Raw genomic sequence first — 17,933 nt, forward strand, 5'->3', positions numbered from 1 at the left:
CTACTTTTAAGGTCAAAATTAAAAGTTGCCACTCCTGTGGCTCTCCTCTGCATCATGAGATCAAACCTCCAGATGACCCACTTCTCCAGCAGGTAGTCTTATGCTTTAAAGATCTTCTGTGTAAGTTTTCTGAATTAAAATCGTGTATACTTTTGTTTTAAGGAGGTTTTGTCCGTTTCGTTCGTGTGCATGTTTTGTAACCTCAGAGTAAATTTCTGATCCATCAGAGCTGCTGGAGAGCTCGGCTGGTTCTGTCTGTCAGTGGATTTAAACACTGAGGCTCAAGGTTCAAGTCCAGCTGCAGTTCTTATTGAATTTTATACCTGAATCCAGCAGCGTGTTGAAACCTCCCCTTTATGCCAGCTTCAGCAGCTCGGTGACATGAATAAAAGGTTACTGTGGTATAAATCAAAGGGCTGAGCCACACTCATGTTCATTTTGGAACCTGTGATATCTGCTGATATCTGTGAAGCTTCAGTCAGATCTGCTGCTGTGGCCTTGAATTCTGCCCGCTCACTAACGTCGCTTCGTCCAGAAGGTTTCTGATATTTCTTTCTCCTCGCGCTCTTTTCTTGCTGTGTCACTGCAGCCGGAGATAAAATCTCTTCAGTTTGACCAACTGTGCATTCACAGCAGCAGCTCCAGCACACTGAGCATTTACTGGTGAGTATGAGCTGATTATTTTAAAACATCAGTTTGATCATTTCACTTGGTTTTCTTAACAGAAAAGAAGAACCTAAGAGAAACTAACGATTTTGATTATTTGTGGATAATAAAGTTTTAAAGTTTTCGGTCCAGGTAAATTATAAATGTTGTTATAGTATTATAATATCTTCTTATTATTTTAAAAGGACCGCATGAAGACAGTGAATATAGAAAGTTTTTCATAGAGGAAATAACCGTATAAATTAATTAAAAAGGATTAGCAGAAACACAGTCCTTTATAACGCCGACACGAATTACTGTTTTCAAAATCAGAGGAGCGCCTGTGAACGTGGTAAAATTCAATTTTGAAGCAAACGTAATAAATTCAGTGTAAACTGGAATTATGAGTAAGGAGAACTACATGTTGACTTTAAATGCTTATTTTATTGTTCTGGGATGTTTTGGGTTGAAACGTTTCCCCTTAAGGATCAATACCTTCATTCAGACATTACAATTCAGAAAATCCTGATCAAACTATTAGCATAAAACAACAAGGAATGTAAACTAATATAGTCACATTTCAAAATAACATTATTAATATTCTCTATTGAAAGAGTTCCCTTTCAAATAAAAAAAAAACTTTGGTAAAAAAAAAATATGTGAGACTTTTAATTCTTTCAAAAACTGAAATCTAATCGCAGTAAGAGGAACGCAGCACAGTCATTAACGCGTGTTTCTCTCCGGAGCGTTTTATCGCACGGACTATCAACAACGAAGATGGCGCCGACGGTTTGCACGTAGCTGCAGAGGGAAGGTGAACTCTTGTTGTCGTGTTAAACAAGGTAAAAGTTGCATTTTTAACACTCGTGTCTCGTCTCCGCAGTGATGTTAGACACTTTGATCTTTCCGTTGTTTGTTCGAGCTTCAGTTCATTGATTTTAAAACGCTTTTAACGAAAAATAATGAAAAATGCGAAGAACTTTGAGGTGGTTGTCAGGTGGGGGACATGATAAACCAGCAGGTTGGGGTGTCACTCTTCTCTTTGACGTGATGGGTAATTTCTTTATGTTCCCGCGGTTACTCTGTAATAACACTGCAGATAAAACTGCAGCTGACCGGCTTCGTGGTCTCGGAAATCAATGTCATCCCTGCCCCAGGCTTCCTGTTGTGCTCCAATCGGGTTTCTGATTGAAGGGCAAAAAATGAGGACAGCCGTCTCTAACCCTGTTCCATTCTGTTGCCGAACTCCATTCAAAAAAATGGAAGATTGAGTGGTTTTCCTGTCGTAGCACTTAAATGGAAACGCGGGGATATTTTTCATTAATAAGGACTTCTTTGTCCCCTCGGCGGGTAGTTCGTACTTGGTTACTGTTACTCTTGTGTATATATACACACATACAGTGTGTTGTACACATAGATTAGACCTGTTCCTAAATGAGGAGAAGTATTCCGTGAATGTGTCCCACTGAAAACAGGTCCAGGCTTATTCCATGTCTGGGAAACTGAGCCTTGATGCCATGCTGGGCTTCATGTCAGGAAAGCACCAGTAGAATAGAGGTTAGAGAGAAGAGGCTTTAAAACCTTTTTAAGACACTGGCTGAAACTTTTTTAAAGGCTTTTCCTCAACGCTTTACTTTTACCGCCATCTTTGCTGTTGTAAAATGTTCACATAAATTTTATTTCAGAATTCTTTGATTTCCAAGTTGGACTTTTGTAATATCTGCTGCTGGCAGTGAGTTTTCCAGGGTTAGACGAGTGTCTCCAACCAAGGTGTGGACACCAATGAGGGACCTGCACGCGCTAATCAGCACGCGTATCTGTGATGAAGGATTTCTCCGTCAGGGTGGTAACTGAAGTTAAAGTTTACCTCTGCTTGTTTTATTTCTCTCAGATCATCAGAGCTGCTGGACTCTGAGCCACAGTGCAGTCATGGTGCTGAAGATTTTCTTCCCACAGTGCTGTAACCGGGCGGAGAGCGGGCTGCTGGTGGGCCGCTGGATCTCTGGTCATGACTCAGCCGTGGTGCTGGCGGTCATTCACTACCCCTTCATCCCCGGGCAGGTCAAACAGTACATCCAGCAGGTTGGTGATTATAAAGAGGGAGCTGAGTCTTTGTAGGGCACAAGTTGTCCAATAGGTGTCACCTTTGACTTTTGAATTAAACACAATGCAGAGGAAAACTTTTAGTCAGGTTGCAGATGATCAGATGAATCCATTCAGCAACGTGAGCCAGACGTCAGTCCCTCAGCCGTCCTCTGTGTTCGTCTCTAAGATGCAGGCCCAGAGCGGGGTGGAGCTGACGGTACTCGGCTCCTGGAGTTTGCCTAAAGAGGGTCAGGAGAGCATGGAGAGCTTCCTCAGGGACCTCAGCACCATTTTCCCCCAGCAGTGCTGGCTCCAGGTCAGTCGCCAAATGGGAAAGATGGGCTTCATCTGTGAGGTCGTCAACCGGAACCAAAGTAAGATCCTCAGACTGGAATCTGCTTCCTCCTTGGCTTTTCTTTTCCATACTTTTTTTTTTATTCTGGACTGTGCTAGAGTAGCTTTGCATGATTCTCAGCTCAAAATAATCCTCATTTATCTTAAACAGGTGCAGGCATTGGCGCAGCCTAGCAGTTCATCCTGTCTGAACTAAGCTGCTTTAGCTCCTCCCACTCTTTTAAGCCTGCTGACCCTGGAATGATAGTTCTCCTTTTTCACAGCTGTCTTTCATTTTTTTATCTGACAGTTTGTTTCTGTTTTTAAGATTATTTTTCTTTTCTGTTTTTAAATGTCCAATAAAATGTCCTTCATTTAATTTGAAAGTTTCTGTGCTCTGATTTGAATAACTTTCAGATGGGCAAGAAACTCAGCAGGAAGCAAAAAAGCAAAATGATGATGAGGAGGAGGAGGAGGAGGAGGAGGAGAAGGTGATCTTTGTCCACTATGAGCAGAGGAAGGTGATGCTGTCGCAGCTCCACCCCACTGAGAGTGGAGATCCTGACCTCGACACCGAGCCGCCGTCTGAGCTGAAACAGGTAGAGAGGAGAAAAAAACTGCGATGTCTCCGTGCTGGTGCAAAGCTCTCAAATCAGCTCCTCCACCAACATGCGTCCAATCCCTGATGTGGGCAGCTGGTGATCTCTCACATGCTCCTCCTCTTCCTGTTGCAGGTGTTCCAGACGGTAGCGCGCAGCCAGCCTCTGTTCTTCCTGGATCGCTACGATGACGGGCCGCTGAAGTCGACGCACTGGCAGTCTGAAGGCCGGGAGGCCAGCATCATCGTGGAGCTGCTTAAACAGGCCTCAGTGCCGCTGTGTGTGCTCATCAGCTGGCTGCTCGCCTTGTGGACGTGGCTCTGCAGCATCCGGTAAGAGGAAGAGAGCTACAGCTGAGAGATAATTTTATATACTGATCAATGTGCTGATTGTTTTATCGCTGGTTGTCCTCCCCCGGCTGGAAACTGCACAAAACATCCTGTTAATTCATGATGAATAAACCACAAACTATAATCCTGCCGTGCCTTCTTTCACCGTTTCAGTTTCTGCACGAGAAGATTCTTGTTCAGTGTTTTTCACTTTGCGTGTTTTAATTTCAGTGAGTTTATTCATTTTAAAAAATGAAATAAAAAACACTCATTTCAAGCAATCTGCTCAAGTCCTGTTTGTGCAAAAGACTAAAATCCTCTAAAAAAATCAAAGCACGGATTAAGTTCGAGGTAGTTACACTTTATTACATCTCAGCGTTTGGGTGTGTTTAATCTGTTAATAAAGACTGATAGAAAAGCTGTATAGTAGATCGATGCACAGGCCTCCCTCTCCACCTCCTCCAACACTTCTGTGAGGAGCTTTAAGATCCTTCCAAGCTAGCAGAGAAGGAGCAGCTATCGAGCAGCTTCTGGCTCTGCTGCAGGACCTCACCCACTCTGATATGCCCAAAATGCCTCAGCTTTGAGGCAGCCAGGAGGCATCGAGTCAGATGCTGCACAACCCCAGCTGGCTCCTTTTAATGTGGAGGTGCAGCATCATTACGCTCATTTCTGCTGCTTGTATCCTCAGACTCACTCTGTTGGTCTCATGGTCAGAACGTAGCTCAGCCGGTGAATCGACAGCTTTGCTTTCAAACTCGGCTCTCTGTTCACCTCCACAGACTTGGAGTAATGCAAAGCTGGATAAAAACTATTTTTTGAATTGAAGAAGCGACGTACTTTTCCTGCTTCCTTCTTTGTTTTGCTCTTATTTATTAGTCCAGCATTTATTGTAAGAAAGTCCCGACCGCGGCTGTAAAGCTCTAAGCTGCCTCTTCTGTTTCATGCAGGATCTTCAGTCTTTACCCGCTGCGCTTCCTGTCCAGTAAACTGTCCACATGTGTCCAGATCAGCTACAGGACCGAACACATGAGGACGCTGAGTTCGCCCAAACCAGCCATCGAGCATAAGCAGTTCATGAGGTGGGCGTCTGGTGAAGAAATGGAGCTTCACCTGGTTTGTACTGAAACTGTTGCTGAAACCGAGCCGACTGTAACGCCGCGTCTCCGCTTTGATGTCTGTCGGCAGGAAAGGCAACATCCTGGTGTCGTTCCTGGTGGACGTGGGGCTCGGCGTCCTGCTCATGTCGTGGCTCTACAGAGATGACCACATCGCCACGCTGGCTAACATGCTGATGCCTGCAGCTGATGTAAGTTATTGCTCTGTGGAGATTTTTGCTGTGTGCAAGTGTGAGGGACCAGCTGAGTAATGCTGGAGCTGAATGAATGTCCTCGATTCGCAGACTGGTCTTTGTTTTACAGGTTCATGGTCGTGTCTTTGATGTAGAATCGCCATCATGACATATGAGCTTGGTTTTGTTTTTGCAGTTCACTGTTGGAAAAAGCAGCTCTGCATGATTCATTGTTTAAAAAAAGGATCCATGTGTACCTCATGCTGGCCTTCATGCAGCCCTCCTGTCTCACACAAGCTGTTTTAGTTCGTGTCTCTTTAAAACACCAACTTTATTTTGATTGGCCAACTTCCAGAAGCCTGCTGAGGGGCACAGCCCAATGACCTGTGCTGCCTGCACTTCATGAGCATCTTTTGCCAGCAAGAGACGGATTGAAGGAGCATAATCAGACATTACTGCTGCTTCATCCAGGAGACAAAAAGCAGTTTAGAGGATGCTGCGCGCCGGATCGGAAAAACGTGAAAAAGTTTAGCTTTAATAATTTCAGCTTGTTGCTTTATAGAAACTCCAGGTTTGAAAACAAAAACAGTCTCTTGATAAGTGAACTAATGATGCTCAGACATGTGTTTGGATCATGTTGTGGAAACAGCCTGAAGGCACAAAAACTCTTCATGTTATAAATGTAGAGACTTCAGCGCCCTGCGCAGCGCCGACAGGCCTCAGTAAGTCGCTAATAACCGGCTGGATTTGGTGTAATTTCAGCTTCTGTTCTTCTGTCATTAAACTCCTGCGCTTCCTCCTCAGCATGTGGCTAAAGAGCTGGAGGAGCTGCTGCAGTGGCTGATGGGAGCTCCAGCCGGGCTGAAGATGAACCGGGCCTTGGACCAGGTTCTGGGCCGCTTCTTCCTGTACCACATACACCTCTGGATCAGTGAGTATCAGGAGGTTTTCTGCAGTGTTGAGATTTCCTTTAATTTGTTTAAATCTTTTTCACGCTAAAGTGACACAAAAGCTTGTGCTGACTCTCACTGTGCTGCTTGGTCTCTCCATCCAGGCTACATCCACCTGATGTCTCCATTCATCGAGGGGATCCTGTGGTACGGAGGTCTGTCGGCCTGCCTTGGCCTGACCTTTGCCCTCTCGCTGCTGTCAGACATGGTGGCCCTGCTCACCTTCCACATCTACTGCTTCTACGTCTACGGAGCCAGGTATGTCTTAGAAACGGCCAGCTTTTACTCCGCTATGAAGCAAAGCTCATTCTGATCGGTGAAGGCAACAAGGCCTGGAGCATGAGGCCGACAGATGTGCACAGTGTCTGTGTGAAGGTGAAGCTGCTGATTTCTTCAAGCTGTGAGGAGAGAATGAGATTGTGGGTGTCAGGGTTAGAGAGCGAGGATGGTGAGGAAGTGAAACTGATGCTCCTCCACCTCAACAGGAGCCATTTGAGGTGTTAATGGGAGGAAGCCCTGGGACAGACCCAGGACTCTCCGCAGAGATTAGTCTTCTCTGCTGGGTTTCAGTTCAGTTCAGTTCAGTTCAGTTCATTTTTATTTCAAACATTTCAAACATGTGCCTTCACAATCATTACAAAATATCATTCCATTATTTGTTTGAAAAGGAGTAGGCTGAAGTATTTACTTATTTGTCCCTACCCCCTCAAGTTTTACCTCTCATTCATTTAATTTTTTTTTTGTCTTAAATTAAACAAACAACATATGAAACATATAAACATATGAAGTAAAACAAAACATAACATACATAAATCAAAAACAAGAAATTAGCAAGCCCCACCACAGTATAGTTTCTTTCATATGAAAAATACAGAATGTGTATATTTGCAGATACACAAGTTATGGAAAAACAACAAAACAAAACAAAACAAAAAAAACAAAAAAACAACCAAAAAAGAACCGCAACACCATTACCAGCAACATTACCGTCCTGGGTTAACCCCGTTTTCTTCATTCTTATACTTATTTAAAATTAGGTTTTTATATTTTACTTTAAACTGTTTTATGTTTTGACTGTCTTTTATTTCTTCTGTTAGACTGTTCCATAATTTAACTCCTGCAATTGAGATTGACATAGTTCTTAAAGTTGTTCTAGCACTTTGTATTTTTAAATTCCATTTCCCTCTTAAGTTATACCCACCTTCTCTTTCTATGAACAATTTACAGATTTCTTTGGGAAGCAATTTATTTCTGACTTTATACATTATTTGCGCTGTTTTAAGCTTCACCAAGTCTTGGAATTTAATAGCTTGCATTTTGACAAAGAGTGCATTTGTATGGTCCCTGTACCCTACATTATTTATTAATCTAATGGCCCTTTTCTGTATTATAGTTATTGTTTGTGTGTTACTTTTGTATGTGTTTCCCCAGACCTCTACACAGTAGCTCATATATGGCAGTAGTAAAGCACAGTATAAAATGTGCAGTGCTTTCTGATCCAACATATCCTTTGCTTTTCCCAGGACGGCAATGCCCCGTGCCAATTTCCCCCGAACATAAGTAATGTGTGGCTTCCAACAGAGCTTGTGGTCAATGATCACCCCAAGAAATTTTATTTCATTTACTCTTTCTAAATATACATTGTCAACACATATTTCTACTTCGATGTTTTTCTTTTGGTTTCCAAACAACATAAATTTGGTTTTATCTAGATTCAATGATAATTTATTTATATCAAACCACTTCTTTAATATCGTTAATTCCTGTGTGATCATTTCCAAAACCTGTGGCAACTCCACACCTGCACACAGTATATTTGTGTCATCTGCAAATATTACAAACTTTAAAATCTCCGATACTCTGCAGATATCATTTAAGTACATAATAAACATTTTTGGACCCAGTACTGAACCTTGAGGTACTCCACAAGCTATATCCATCAAATTAGATTTATATTCATTTATTTGTACATATTGTTGCCTATTCCCTACATAGCTTTTTAACCATTCCAAAACCACTCCCCTAAACCCGTACTTTTCCAGTTTTTTTAATAGAATTTCATGATTAACAGTATCAAACGCCTTCTTTAGATCTAAGAAAACTCCGAGCGCACACCTCTTATTATCCATACATTCCGTTATCTTTTCCATTAGATCTATCAGTGCCAAAGCTGTTGATCTGTTGTTTCTGAACCCATACTGACTATCTGTCATTAATTCATATTTTTCCACAAAACTGTCAAATCTTTTTATGAAGAGTTTTTCCAGTATCTTAGAGAACTGGGAGAGTATTGACACTGGTCTATAGTTTGTAAAATGATGTCTTTCACCGGTTTTGTAAATGGGAATAACTTTAGCAACTTTCATTTTTTGTGGAAAAACTCCTTTTTGAAACGACAAGTTGAATATATATTTTAATGGTTTTACGATACCATCAATAACTGTCTTTACTGTTACCATATCAATATCATTCCAGTCTGTACTGGTTTTGTTCTTAAGTCCTCTAACTATGTCATAAATCTCTTTCTCTTCCACTGCTCTTAAAAACATTGAGCTACTATTCCTTTCAATATTTTCACCAGTGTCCCTTTCTATTCCATCAACCTTTATTTCTTCTGCCAGTTTTGGCCCTATGTTTACGAAGAATTCATTAAAGCCATTTACTATCTCCTCCATGTTATTAATACTTCTTGTCCCTTCTATAAAGTACCCAGGGTAATCATTATTCCTTGATTCATTTTTGATTATTCTGTTTAATACATTCCATATATCTCTTGTGTTATCTTTATTGTGTTCTAACCTTTTAATGTAATACTCTCTTTTACAGGATCTCATTATATTAGTTAATTTATTTTTGTAAGTTTTATACTTCATTTCAGTTTCTATTGTTCTCTTTTTTATGAATTCTCGATATAAGGTATTCTTTTTTTTGCTGGCATTTTGTAGTCCTTTTGTCATCCATGGTCTTCCTGCATAGTTGTGTTTCCTATTGATTTCAATTACTGGGCAGTTTTTATCAAGTAATGTGTTAAATGTTCTTAAAAATCCTTTGTAAGCTTTATTAACTTCTGTTTGTTCATATACAATATTCCAATCTTGCTTTAAAAGTTCATTTCTAAGACAATTTAAGGTCTTCTCTGTTCTTATTCTTTTGTAAATAATCTTATGTCCATCGTTGTTCACTTTATAATGGCAATTATACGATGCAAAGACTGGTAAATGGTCACTTATATCATTGATTAACAGCCCACTTTTTATCTTTCCTTCTATTATATTTGTAAATATATTATCTAATAGAGTTGCACAATGAGATGTTATTCTGGTCGGTCTTGTTATCAGTGGAAATAAACCTATGCTGTACATGGAATCAATAAATTCTTCTGTACCTGGTCCAGGTTTGAGGACGAGTCTGCCTCTGGACCTGGATGAGTGGACTGTTTAGGACTTCTTTTAGTTTTCATCTCACCACCTTATTGAATAAGCACGCGGTAAAGCTTTGTGAGAGGAGGTACTTCTGATAACCTGCAGGGGGCAGTGCTTTCAAATCTTTTCCTTCCTCTGTGCATCTAGAAAAAACTTCTTGGTAGAAAATGGCCCGAGAATGGTCTAGAAATGAGAATTTATTAATAATGAAATAATCGACCGGACTGAGGTGATGGAGGCCAAATTGGTGGGTTTTAAGATCATATTTGGGACGTTTGCTAAAAGCAGTTCATTCAAAAAGAAACTATTTAAAATCTTACACATAAAAACTTTTACACAGCCGGTAAATTTACTATAAAATACCTTTTGGACAATAGTGAAAACTGAAAGATGAAGATGAGAGCATCATAATTCATTTCTGCAGCCGCTCACAAAAGAACCAAATCTGACTTGCAGGATGTTTTGTTTGACGTCACGGTTACATAACAGGGTTGGACATTTGGAAGAGCCTCGCCTAAGCTGGTGCACGCTCTGCTCTGCAGGCCTGTTTGCTTTAGATGTTCACACTCGCACTGTGCTGCTGAACAGAGTCATTGTTGACTGTGAGAAGATGGTGAAGATTCAGAGGAGGGTCCAAACCATGAGAGAGAGATGAAGGTGAAACGTGACCCTTCAGTATGAACGTGCCATCAGTAATGGTCTCAGTGGAAGGGCGGCCGTCAAGAAGCCATTGCCAAGGAAAACTGTGAGGAAAGGCTGAGGTATGGAAATTACACAAGAACTGGACTGAAAATCTGTGACGGGGCATCAGTGATGGACATGTGGGCTGCAGTTTAACCAGCGGTGTTGACGATTATGAACTGACAGTGATGCCAACACACCTGTGGGACACCACCAGTCGTGGATCAGCCTCCTCAGAGCCGGACCTCAGACTTACTGAAGCAGCGTGAGATCGTCCTGACAGAGAACAGAACAAGAGGCAGAAACATCCAAAGAGCTTTGAACGTCCTCCACGAAGGCTGGAGAACTGAGGATACTTAAACTAATGACAGAGAGTTTCCTCAGACTTCAGGCTGTGATGAAGATTAAAGGTGGTCATAATAATAAATATTAACTTATTCTGTTTAATTTTCTAATGTATTTCTTTGTGTTTGCACACGTTTCAGTTAATCCCTGCAACTGTTCCACATTTCACTAACAAATATAAAGAAATGAGGGTGCCTTAAGATTTTTGCACAACACTTTGTTGCAAAATATTCTAATATAATCAATTAATTGGTTTTCAGATGAATTTATTGTCTTTGAACAAAGTACAATGAAAGGAAGCGAGAATAAGGAATACAAATGTATTAAAATATCCTCAGAAAATATACAAGCACATGAATATATAAATATATTAGTATTAGTATTATCAGGGGCGAGTTCGTGGTTCTGTTGGTGCTTCTTATCAGGCAGCGGTGGCTCCAAATGTCCTCCAGGAAGGGTGGTGGGAACCTGGTGATGGTTTCGGTGGTGCTGATGGAGCAGCAGTGGGAGGACGGGCTGTTTTTGTTTGAGAACCCTGAAGAAGTCGAGCCTCTGCTGGGCCTTCTTCATGTCTGGGTGCTGAGGGCCCCTTCCATGCAGCATCATGCATGGATCAGATTTGGGGCATTCTTACTTTCATGATGAGTTTTTTGGTTCTGGAAGATTTTAGGGTCAAGTTAAATTCTGGTACCACCCTGGCAGCCTTTATTTAGCGCTTCTTACCATTTAAAAGTGACAGCATGCTTGCATCCCTGTAACACCACACTGCAGATGAACCGATGACTCTGTCATACGTCCTCTCAGGCTGCTGCTGTCAAACTCAAACTAAGCAAACATCTGGTTTGGAGATGACACTCTTTACAATATTTTGTGCACAAGCGTGTGAAACTGAAACTTCTGCAGCAGGAAATGTTGCTGCCTTCAGTAGGTCAGCCAGTAACTGCAGAGCATCACAGGACTAATGAGTATTTCTTCTTAATCTTTAACCTGAAGACGTGTTCAGCTGCAGAAACAGCACGTCATCGCTGCTGAATCCCGTTTGAGGATTAAAAGATGAGCTCGATGACATTTAAATCTTCATTTTCTTAAATCTTGGTTCTGTTCTGTCAGCTCTCAGGTACACTCACCTGCTTTGGCTTTAACAGGAGAAATGAGGTCTGTTAGTCTGCCGTGTGGTGTGACGGGAGTCTGAGTGCTGTCGTGAAGGATTGACTAAATTATGTATTTGCTCTAAAGATAGCAGTGCCTCGCCCCGTGGTGCACAGTGAAATATTACCCATTTTCCTCCTCACATATTTATGCTCCGCCGGCTCTTCGCTTTGAGAGCTTTTTGCCTGAGTTTTTTTTATTATTATTAAATCTGCGCGCCCGGGTCTAAAAATATCTCCTGCCTTGAACACAGCTCGGCTCTGCAGAGGATGAAAGTCGAAGAAGCTTCGCTGTGCTTCAAACGGAAAGCTTCTCTGTCTCTCTTAGTCTTTGTCAAACAGACTGAGTGTGTCATTAATGACTGCTCCTATTACAGCCGTGGTGCTTTTTCTGTGACTACACTTGAAATGATTTGTCAGTGCTGCTGCGCATAAAGCTGGTGGTTTACCAGCTGAACAGGCCTCTGCAGAGCTCTTCTATGAAACCTGTCTTTGTGTCAGATATCTACCTGTTCCTTTTAAGCAGTCACTCATCACCTGTTTGTGTCTCTGTCAGGCTGTACTGTCTGAAGATCTATGGGCTCTCGTCGCTCTGGAGGCTCTTCAGAGGGAAGAAGTGGAACGTCCTGCGGCAGAGAGTGGACTCCTGCTCCTATGACGTGGACCAGGTAACCCACAAACACCTGTGAGAATAAACAGGTAGAGATCCATGAATTCAACATCTACATTTGTAGAGACAAAGAGTCTCTACAAATGTAGATGAGAGTCAAATCTTATTTAAAAACTGCTAAAAAAAAATGGTACATTTATCCCAAAATGAGGATTCGGAAGCTGTTTTCCTCACTATATGTATATCTGAGCACCACTGATGTCAGTTTGATTCATACAGCTCCATTTCACAACAACACTTTATAAGATAAAGAACCTTAAATATTGGTGAGAAGACGCCGTCAATCAGACGATCCCCTGTGAGAGGCTCTTGGCGAGGGTGGGGAGGAAAAACTCCCTTTTAACAGGAAGAACCTCCAGCAGAACCAGGATCAGGGAGGCAAAGAAATCAAAGAAAGATGTTTGTTACCGCGTCGAGAACGGTGAATGCATCGTCCTCCACTCAGCTTTAGGAGCTGTGAATGAGCTCTGCAGCATGATTGGCTCATGGTTCCAGGCTCAGCTGCTGATTGGCTCTTTAAAGGCATTCATAGATTTCTACTGAGCAGTCTTTAAATGGGAGCATCACATCTGGGTTTCTTGCACTTATTCCTGATTTTGCTTGTTCTGTGCTCGACTCTGGTGTAAAATGTTCTGAATAAACAAACGTAATTTGATTTATTTGGTTGCGCATTAATTTCCTACTGTGAAGAGGAGACACGCCCCCTCTTAGAGGGACGTTTGTCAGCGATTGGATGCTGAGACTGATCTGAAACCTCATCACAGGAGCTTCAAACCCAAACTAACTCAAGAGCTTTAATACCAAGATTTTTACATTTATTTAAAAAATGAATTATCATGAGGAAGAGGAGGCATCGAGAGCCTCAGACTCAACATAATCTTCATCAGTTCTTAGAGATGCAGAGAATTTTCTCTGAGTGTTGTTGTGTTTGTGCTTCTTCCAGCTCTTCATTGGGACGCTGCTCTTCACCATCCTGCTGTTCCTGCTGCCCACCACCGCCCTCTACTACCTGGTCTTCACTCTGGTACGCCTTCACTTCACCTGCCGCCTACTGGTGATGGTCAGAGGGGCCGATGGCGCGATATGGCAGCCTCGCCTCTGTCAGTCTGCCCCAGGGCAGCTGTGGCTACAACCGTAGCTACCTCCACCAGTGTGTGAATGTGACAGTGAATGAATAGTGGCATTGTAAAGCGCTTTGGGTGTCTCGAAAAGCGCTATATAAATCCACTCCATTATTTTGTTTGTTTCTTTTTGACTCCCGGGTCTCGTTGTGTCGTGCAGCTCCGGCTCGTGGTGGTGCTGTTCCAGGGCGTCCTCCACCTCAGCGTGGACTTCATCAACTCCTTCCCGCTGTTTGCCATGGGCCTCCGCCTCTTCAGACCCTACAGACTGGCAGGTACGCTTTACTGAACCGTCTTTATAAAGCCTTTAAATAACTGCGTGGGGGAGGTGTGCAGGTTTTCATCGTGAGGCTTTGTGCACGTTTTCAGAAGGTGTAAAGTTCCAGGTGCTGTGTGAGGAGCCGGGCACCGCCCTTCACCTGCTGATGGAGGTAAGAGGTCACACAGGTCTTCGTTGTCTTACCACGCAGATTTAAACATGGAGGCACCTCATTGGCTGCTACAAGGAAGCCTCTTTGTGTTCAAATCATCACAGCTGGATGAAATTTCCATGATCATCCAGCTGTTTGCTTGTTTTAAATGCTAAATACTTAGTTTGTTACATTTGAGGCCAAATTATTTTTCTTGACTGCACAGCAACTTTATTATTGGTCACATTAAAAATTCACCCAAAGGCTCCAGCAGGACACAATCTACTACAACTTCAGGTAAACTACTGACTTCCTCTAAAAACAGGAAGAGGAAGACGGGGCTATAAACACACATGACAGGTGAGAACAATCTGGGCGAGGCGGACGATCAAAAAAAAAAAAAAGGAAGTAAAATTAACACAAGACACTGAAAGAAAAATGGAAAACAGGAAATAAACATAAGCCAGCCAACGCTGGAGAAAACTAACATGATGGAGCTGCAGAGAGAAACAGAAAAGGGTGGAGGCCGGACCTCGCTGGAGGGCGAGCAGCAGCAGAGCCTGACGGCTGGTCCTGAGGAGACGTCTGACAGGTTTGGTGCAGGAACAGATGCTGAGGTCACATCTGGTGGTTGAGGAACAGGAAAACTCAGACTTGGCACGCCGCTGTGATCCAGGAACTCAGGAGGGGAAATATCAGATGAAGCTCAATAAAAAACAAAAGAACCAAAAACTTACAGACTACAACACTTAAGTAAATAAAACTGACACTTAATGAGACGGTTAACGTGTTTATATCTGCTGTAAAGTTTAACGTGGGAGCCCACGGGGACCGACTCACTGCTGGCGCCTCTAGTGGACTTTATAAGAACTGCAGGTGCATTTGTTTTGTTTGTACCTTACTTCCTACCTCAGCGTGCTAATAATGTGTCATCAGTGTGTGCTCCTCCTGACAGTAAGCCATTATTTTGATGCTTTCTTCCTCAGATAAACCCTCTGAAGTGCAGCACTGTGGTGCAGCTGTACCGCACCCCGACATACAGCTGCTACCCCAGAGACTCATGGGCCGCTCTGGTCAAGAAGCTGTTTGTCGGGGAGCTGATTTATCCCTGGAGACACAAAAGCACCAAGGTTGACTGAGAGAGAGCCAGAAATGCGATGGAGGAAGAGGAGAGACGAGGGAGCGGGGGAAAGGGAAGAGACTGAATAAATAAAGAGATGGAAACGGACAGGAAAAAGACAGACGACCTTCGGGAGATGCTTTTATATTTGATGGGAAGAGCGTCACAGAGAACATCGCCTGAAGCTGCCGACTCATCGCGTCTACAGCTTTCTGCTCAGCCTGAAGGTGGATGATGAATATTTGAGCTCACACGGATACCAGAAACAGGACAACCAGCAAATAGTCACGTCCTGCTGGTGTTGGTTTAAGAGCTGTGGGTATAAAAACACTCGAGGAAGCTCTTTCACTCTTTCAGAGTAAAATTCAACTAACCTGATCGTTCCTTTGACTTTACAGATTTACATTTTTATTTGTCATTATAAAAGACTTTATGTTTAAGGAAGAACAACAAAACTGGACCAAAACAACTCCTGTACGAGCTGTGATCAGCCATAAAAAGTAACAAACACACGTCTAATTCTCTGTTTGGTTTTTGTACAGTCACTTAAAATAAAGTTCCCCCTCCAAACTGTAGAACCACTTTAGCAGCAACTAAACTTGAGGAAACTTAAATTAAAGGTGTTCTTTCATCAGTCTCACATCACTGTGGAGGACTTTTGGACAGACGTGTGCCACAGCTGCCCTGGTTAATCCACCAGCATGCACCAAGGCTTCAATCAAAGTCATGTTTTTAATGAGAAAATCTAAATATTGTTCTCTTGTGTTTATGGCGAGTGGTACATTTGTAAAGCACCTTAAAGGAGCTTTTTAAGAATGACCTGATCTTGTTGTTTTGTGTTAACGTGAGTAAAACTGTGGAGCCGTAAACTGTTCGCCTTCAGTGCAGACACACAAACTCGATCAAATGACTCTTTATATTAACCAACTGCACTGAATATGTTAATAGCTGGAATCTTTAATCCTTAAATAATTGTAACCAGAAAAAATGTTTTTTTTATTTTGATGTCTTTTACGTGTCTGTTTTTAACCTGAGAGCGATTTAGTCTAAATGAAATAATGAATGTTCTTCTTCCACTCACTGACTCTGCACGTCTGTTACAGCCGTGAAGTCTGATTTTTGTCGTTCATTTTAAATGTAATGTGCCTGTTTTGTTATGTCTGATCAAACCTTTTGACTAAATTCAGCTTTTCATTAAACGTTGGGGAAAATCCAGGATTCTGAGCACGTCCTTCCTCCTCTGGTGTTCATGCTGAGTCAGCTGGAACATCACAACATATTTTTATTGTTTTCAAACAATAAACAATGGAAAGTTTAGAAAAATAAGGTGAAAAATTATTATATCATTACATACAGTGTATATGAGTGGCAACCAAACAGCAGAGAGACTTTATACTAATGAATGTTAACTCAGCTGACATCGTTAATGTGGCACGTACTGATGATGTCATCACTGCTGCTGTCTTTGTGCTTAAATACCTCGTGGGGGAAAAAAAGACTGCTGAGGTAAAGAGAGAGTTTTATTTAAATGTCATTTCCATTACGACACTTATGCTGAAGTTTGACGTGGATACACACATGCTGGTTATTTTCTATCAGGTCCTCGAAATTTCTTCTTATTGTATTTTGAACATGTAAAAATAACAACACAAAGAGGAAAAAAAAAGCACAAACAAACAATTAAATAATAATAAAGATGCTAATGATGATAAGCATAATAATAATAACATTCAAAAAGAAGTAAGAAGAAGCGTTAGCTTAATTAATCATGTCCCTTTTCACTTTTTCTTCCTGTGTATTCCCCATCATATCATAAATACTAGCTTACAATTTGCATTTGGTTTTAGAACCCCACTAACATGCCGATAGTTATACATATTTACAGATATATACAGACTTATACACACATCCTTGTGCTTTACAAAAAGCATATTTTTCAACCACTTTTTAAGCAGAGTGATTCTGGGACGTTGCTTCGGTGCATCACTCAGCGTGTTTCACAGCTTCAGTTCACACACAGAGGCAAAAACCTCTCTGCTGTTGCACAGATACAGGGATGTCTCAAAAGTAGAATATTGGGTTTGTACGACCTCCGTATCCAGTATTATGCATTATCATTATGATGTTCATTTTGTAAACTTTGGCCCCATTAGAGTAAACAAGCATGATAAAGCAGGGTATCCTGTAGCATTTATGGGGGGAAACACCCTGTAAATGACCGTAAGCTTTTCAGAATAAAAGCACAGCTGTTGAAGACGCATAGAAGACTGTTCAGTCAGTGTTTATTTCCACTGCATGAAAAGTATAAATATGATCCATCCCAGATGTAAATACACTTTAATCTCTATTTTATCTTAGATTGCCTCATTCAAGCTGTTGCTGCCAGAACACTTCATTAATTATGCGTGTAGGTGTTCTTCCTCAGGAGGCTGAGGCGAGAGATGAGTCATGGTGCTATAAAAACAGGCCTGACACACATAATCAAACACACTCTCAGCCCACTACTGTACATCACATTTCATAATATTATTCCTACCGTGGTTACACAACATGAATTATATTCTGGGAAATGGTCCAAATGTATTTTGCTCCCCTACGACAGTGAAAACTGAAAAATGATCAGTAACAGGGCAGATTATGACACTCTCCACAAACATTTCCCTTTCAGTTGTTATTGTTTTAAATACTCTTTGTTTATAGGAAATGTAAAAAACTGCGTGTTTTATGAACAGTCCAGCATTTCAGGGAGTTTTGTCTGATGAGTCACATGAAAGATTTGATGCA

General features: G+C 41.7%; 1 protein-coding gene across 2 annotated transcripts; it reads left to right on the top strand.

Annotated features, from left to right (window-relative positions):
* The first annotated feature begins 579 nt into the window (after nucleotides 1-579).
* pigq (phosphatidylinositol glycan anchor biosynthesis, class Q) lies at nucleotides 580-16,373 on the top strand. Of its 2 annotated transcripts, none has more exons than XM_085404773.1 (14): nucleotides 580-663; nucleotides 2,537-2,727; nucleotides 2,918-3,104; nucleotides 3,481-3,662; nucleotides 3,798-3,994; nucleotides 4,942-5,073; nucleotides 5,180-5,300; nucleotides 6,087-6,213; nucleotides 6,337-6,490; nucleotides 12,385-12,496; nucleotides 13,442-13,522; nucleotides 13,780-13,894; nucleotides 13,989-14,050; nucleotides 15,016-16,373. In XM_085404773.1, exons 2-14 carry the CDS (start codon nucleotides 2,575-2,577, stop codon nucleotides 15,166-15,168), a joined length of 1,776 nt encoding a protein of 591 aa, XP_085260899.1. In that variant the 5' UTR covers nucleotides 580-663; nucleotides 2,537-2,574; the 3' UTR covers nucleotides 15,169-16,373. The 2 variants fall into 2 exon arrangements, with proteins under 2 accessions (XP_085260899.1, XP_085260898.1); XM_085404772.1 differs by lacking the exon at nucleotides 580-663 and adding an exon at nucleotides 1,345-1,487.
* Nucleotides 16,374-17,933: the final 1,560 nt, after the last annotated feature.

The sequence above is a fragment of the Rhamphochromis longiceps genome, linkage group LG4, assembly GCF_057381845.1.
Source record: "Rhamphochromis longiceps isolate RC_006_pf linkage group LG4, R_longiceps_female_GT1.1, whole genome shotgun sequence".
NCBI lineage: Eukaryota > Metazoa > Chordata > Actinopteri > Cichliformes > Cichlidae > Rhamphochromis > Rhamphochromis longiceps.

Coding starts and splice junctions, on each gene's coding strand:
- pigq (XM_085404773.1), top strand. CDS start 2,575: ATGGTGCTGAAGATTTTCTTCCCACAGTGCTGTAACCGGGCGGAGAGC. Junction 13,895..13,988: donor CAGACCCTACAGACTGGCAG/GTACGCTTTACT, acceptor GCACGTTTTCAG/AAGGTGTAAAGTTCCAGGTG. Junction 14,051..15,015: donor CCCTTCACCTGCTGATGGAG/GTAAGAGGTCAC, acceptor TTTCTTCCTCAG/ATAAACCCTCTGAAGTGCAG.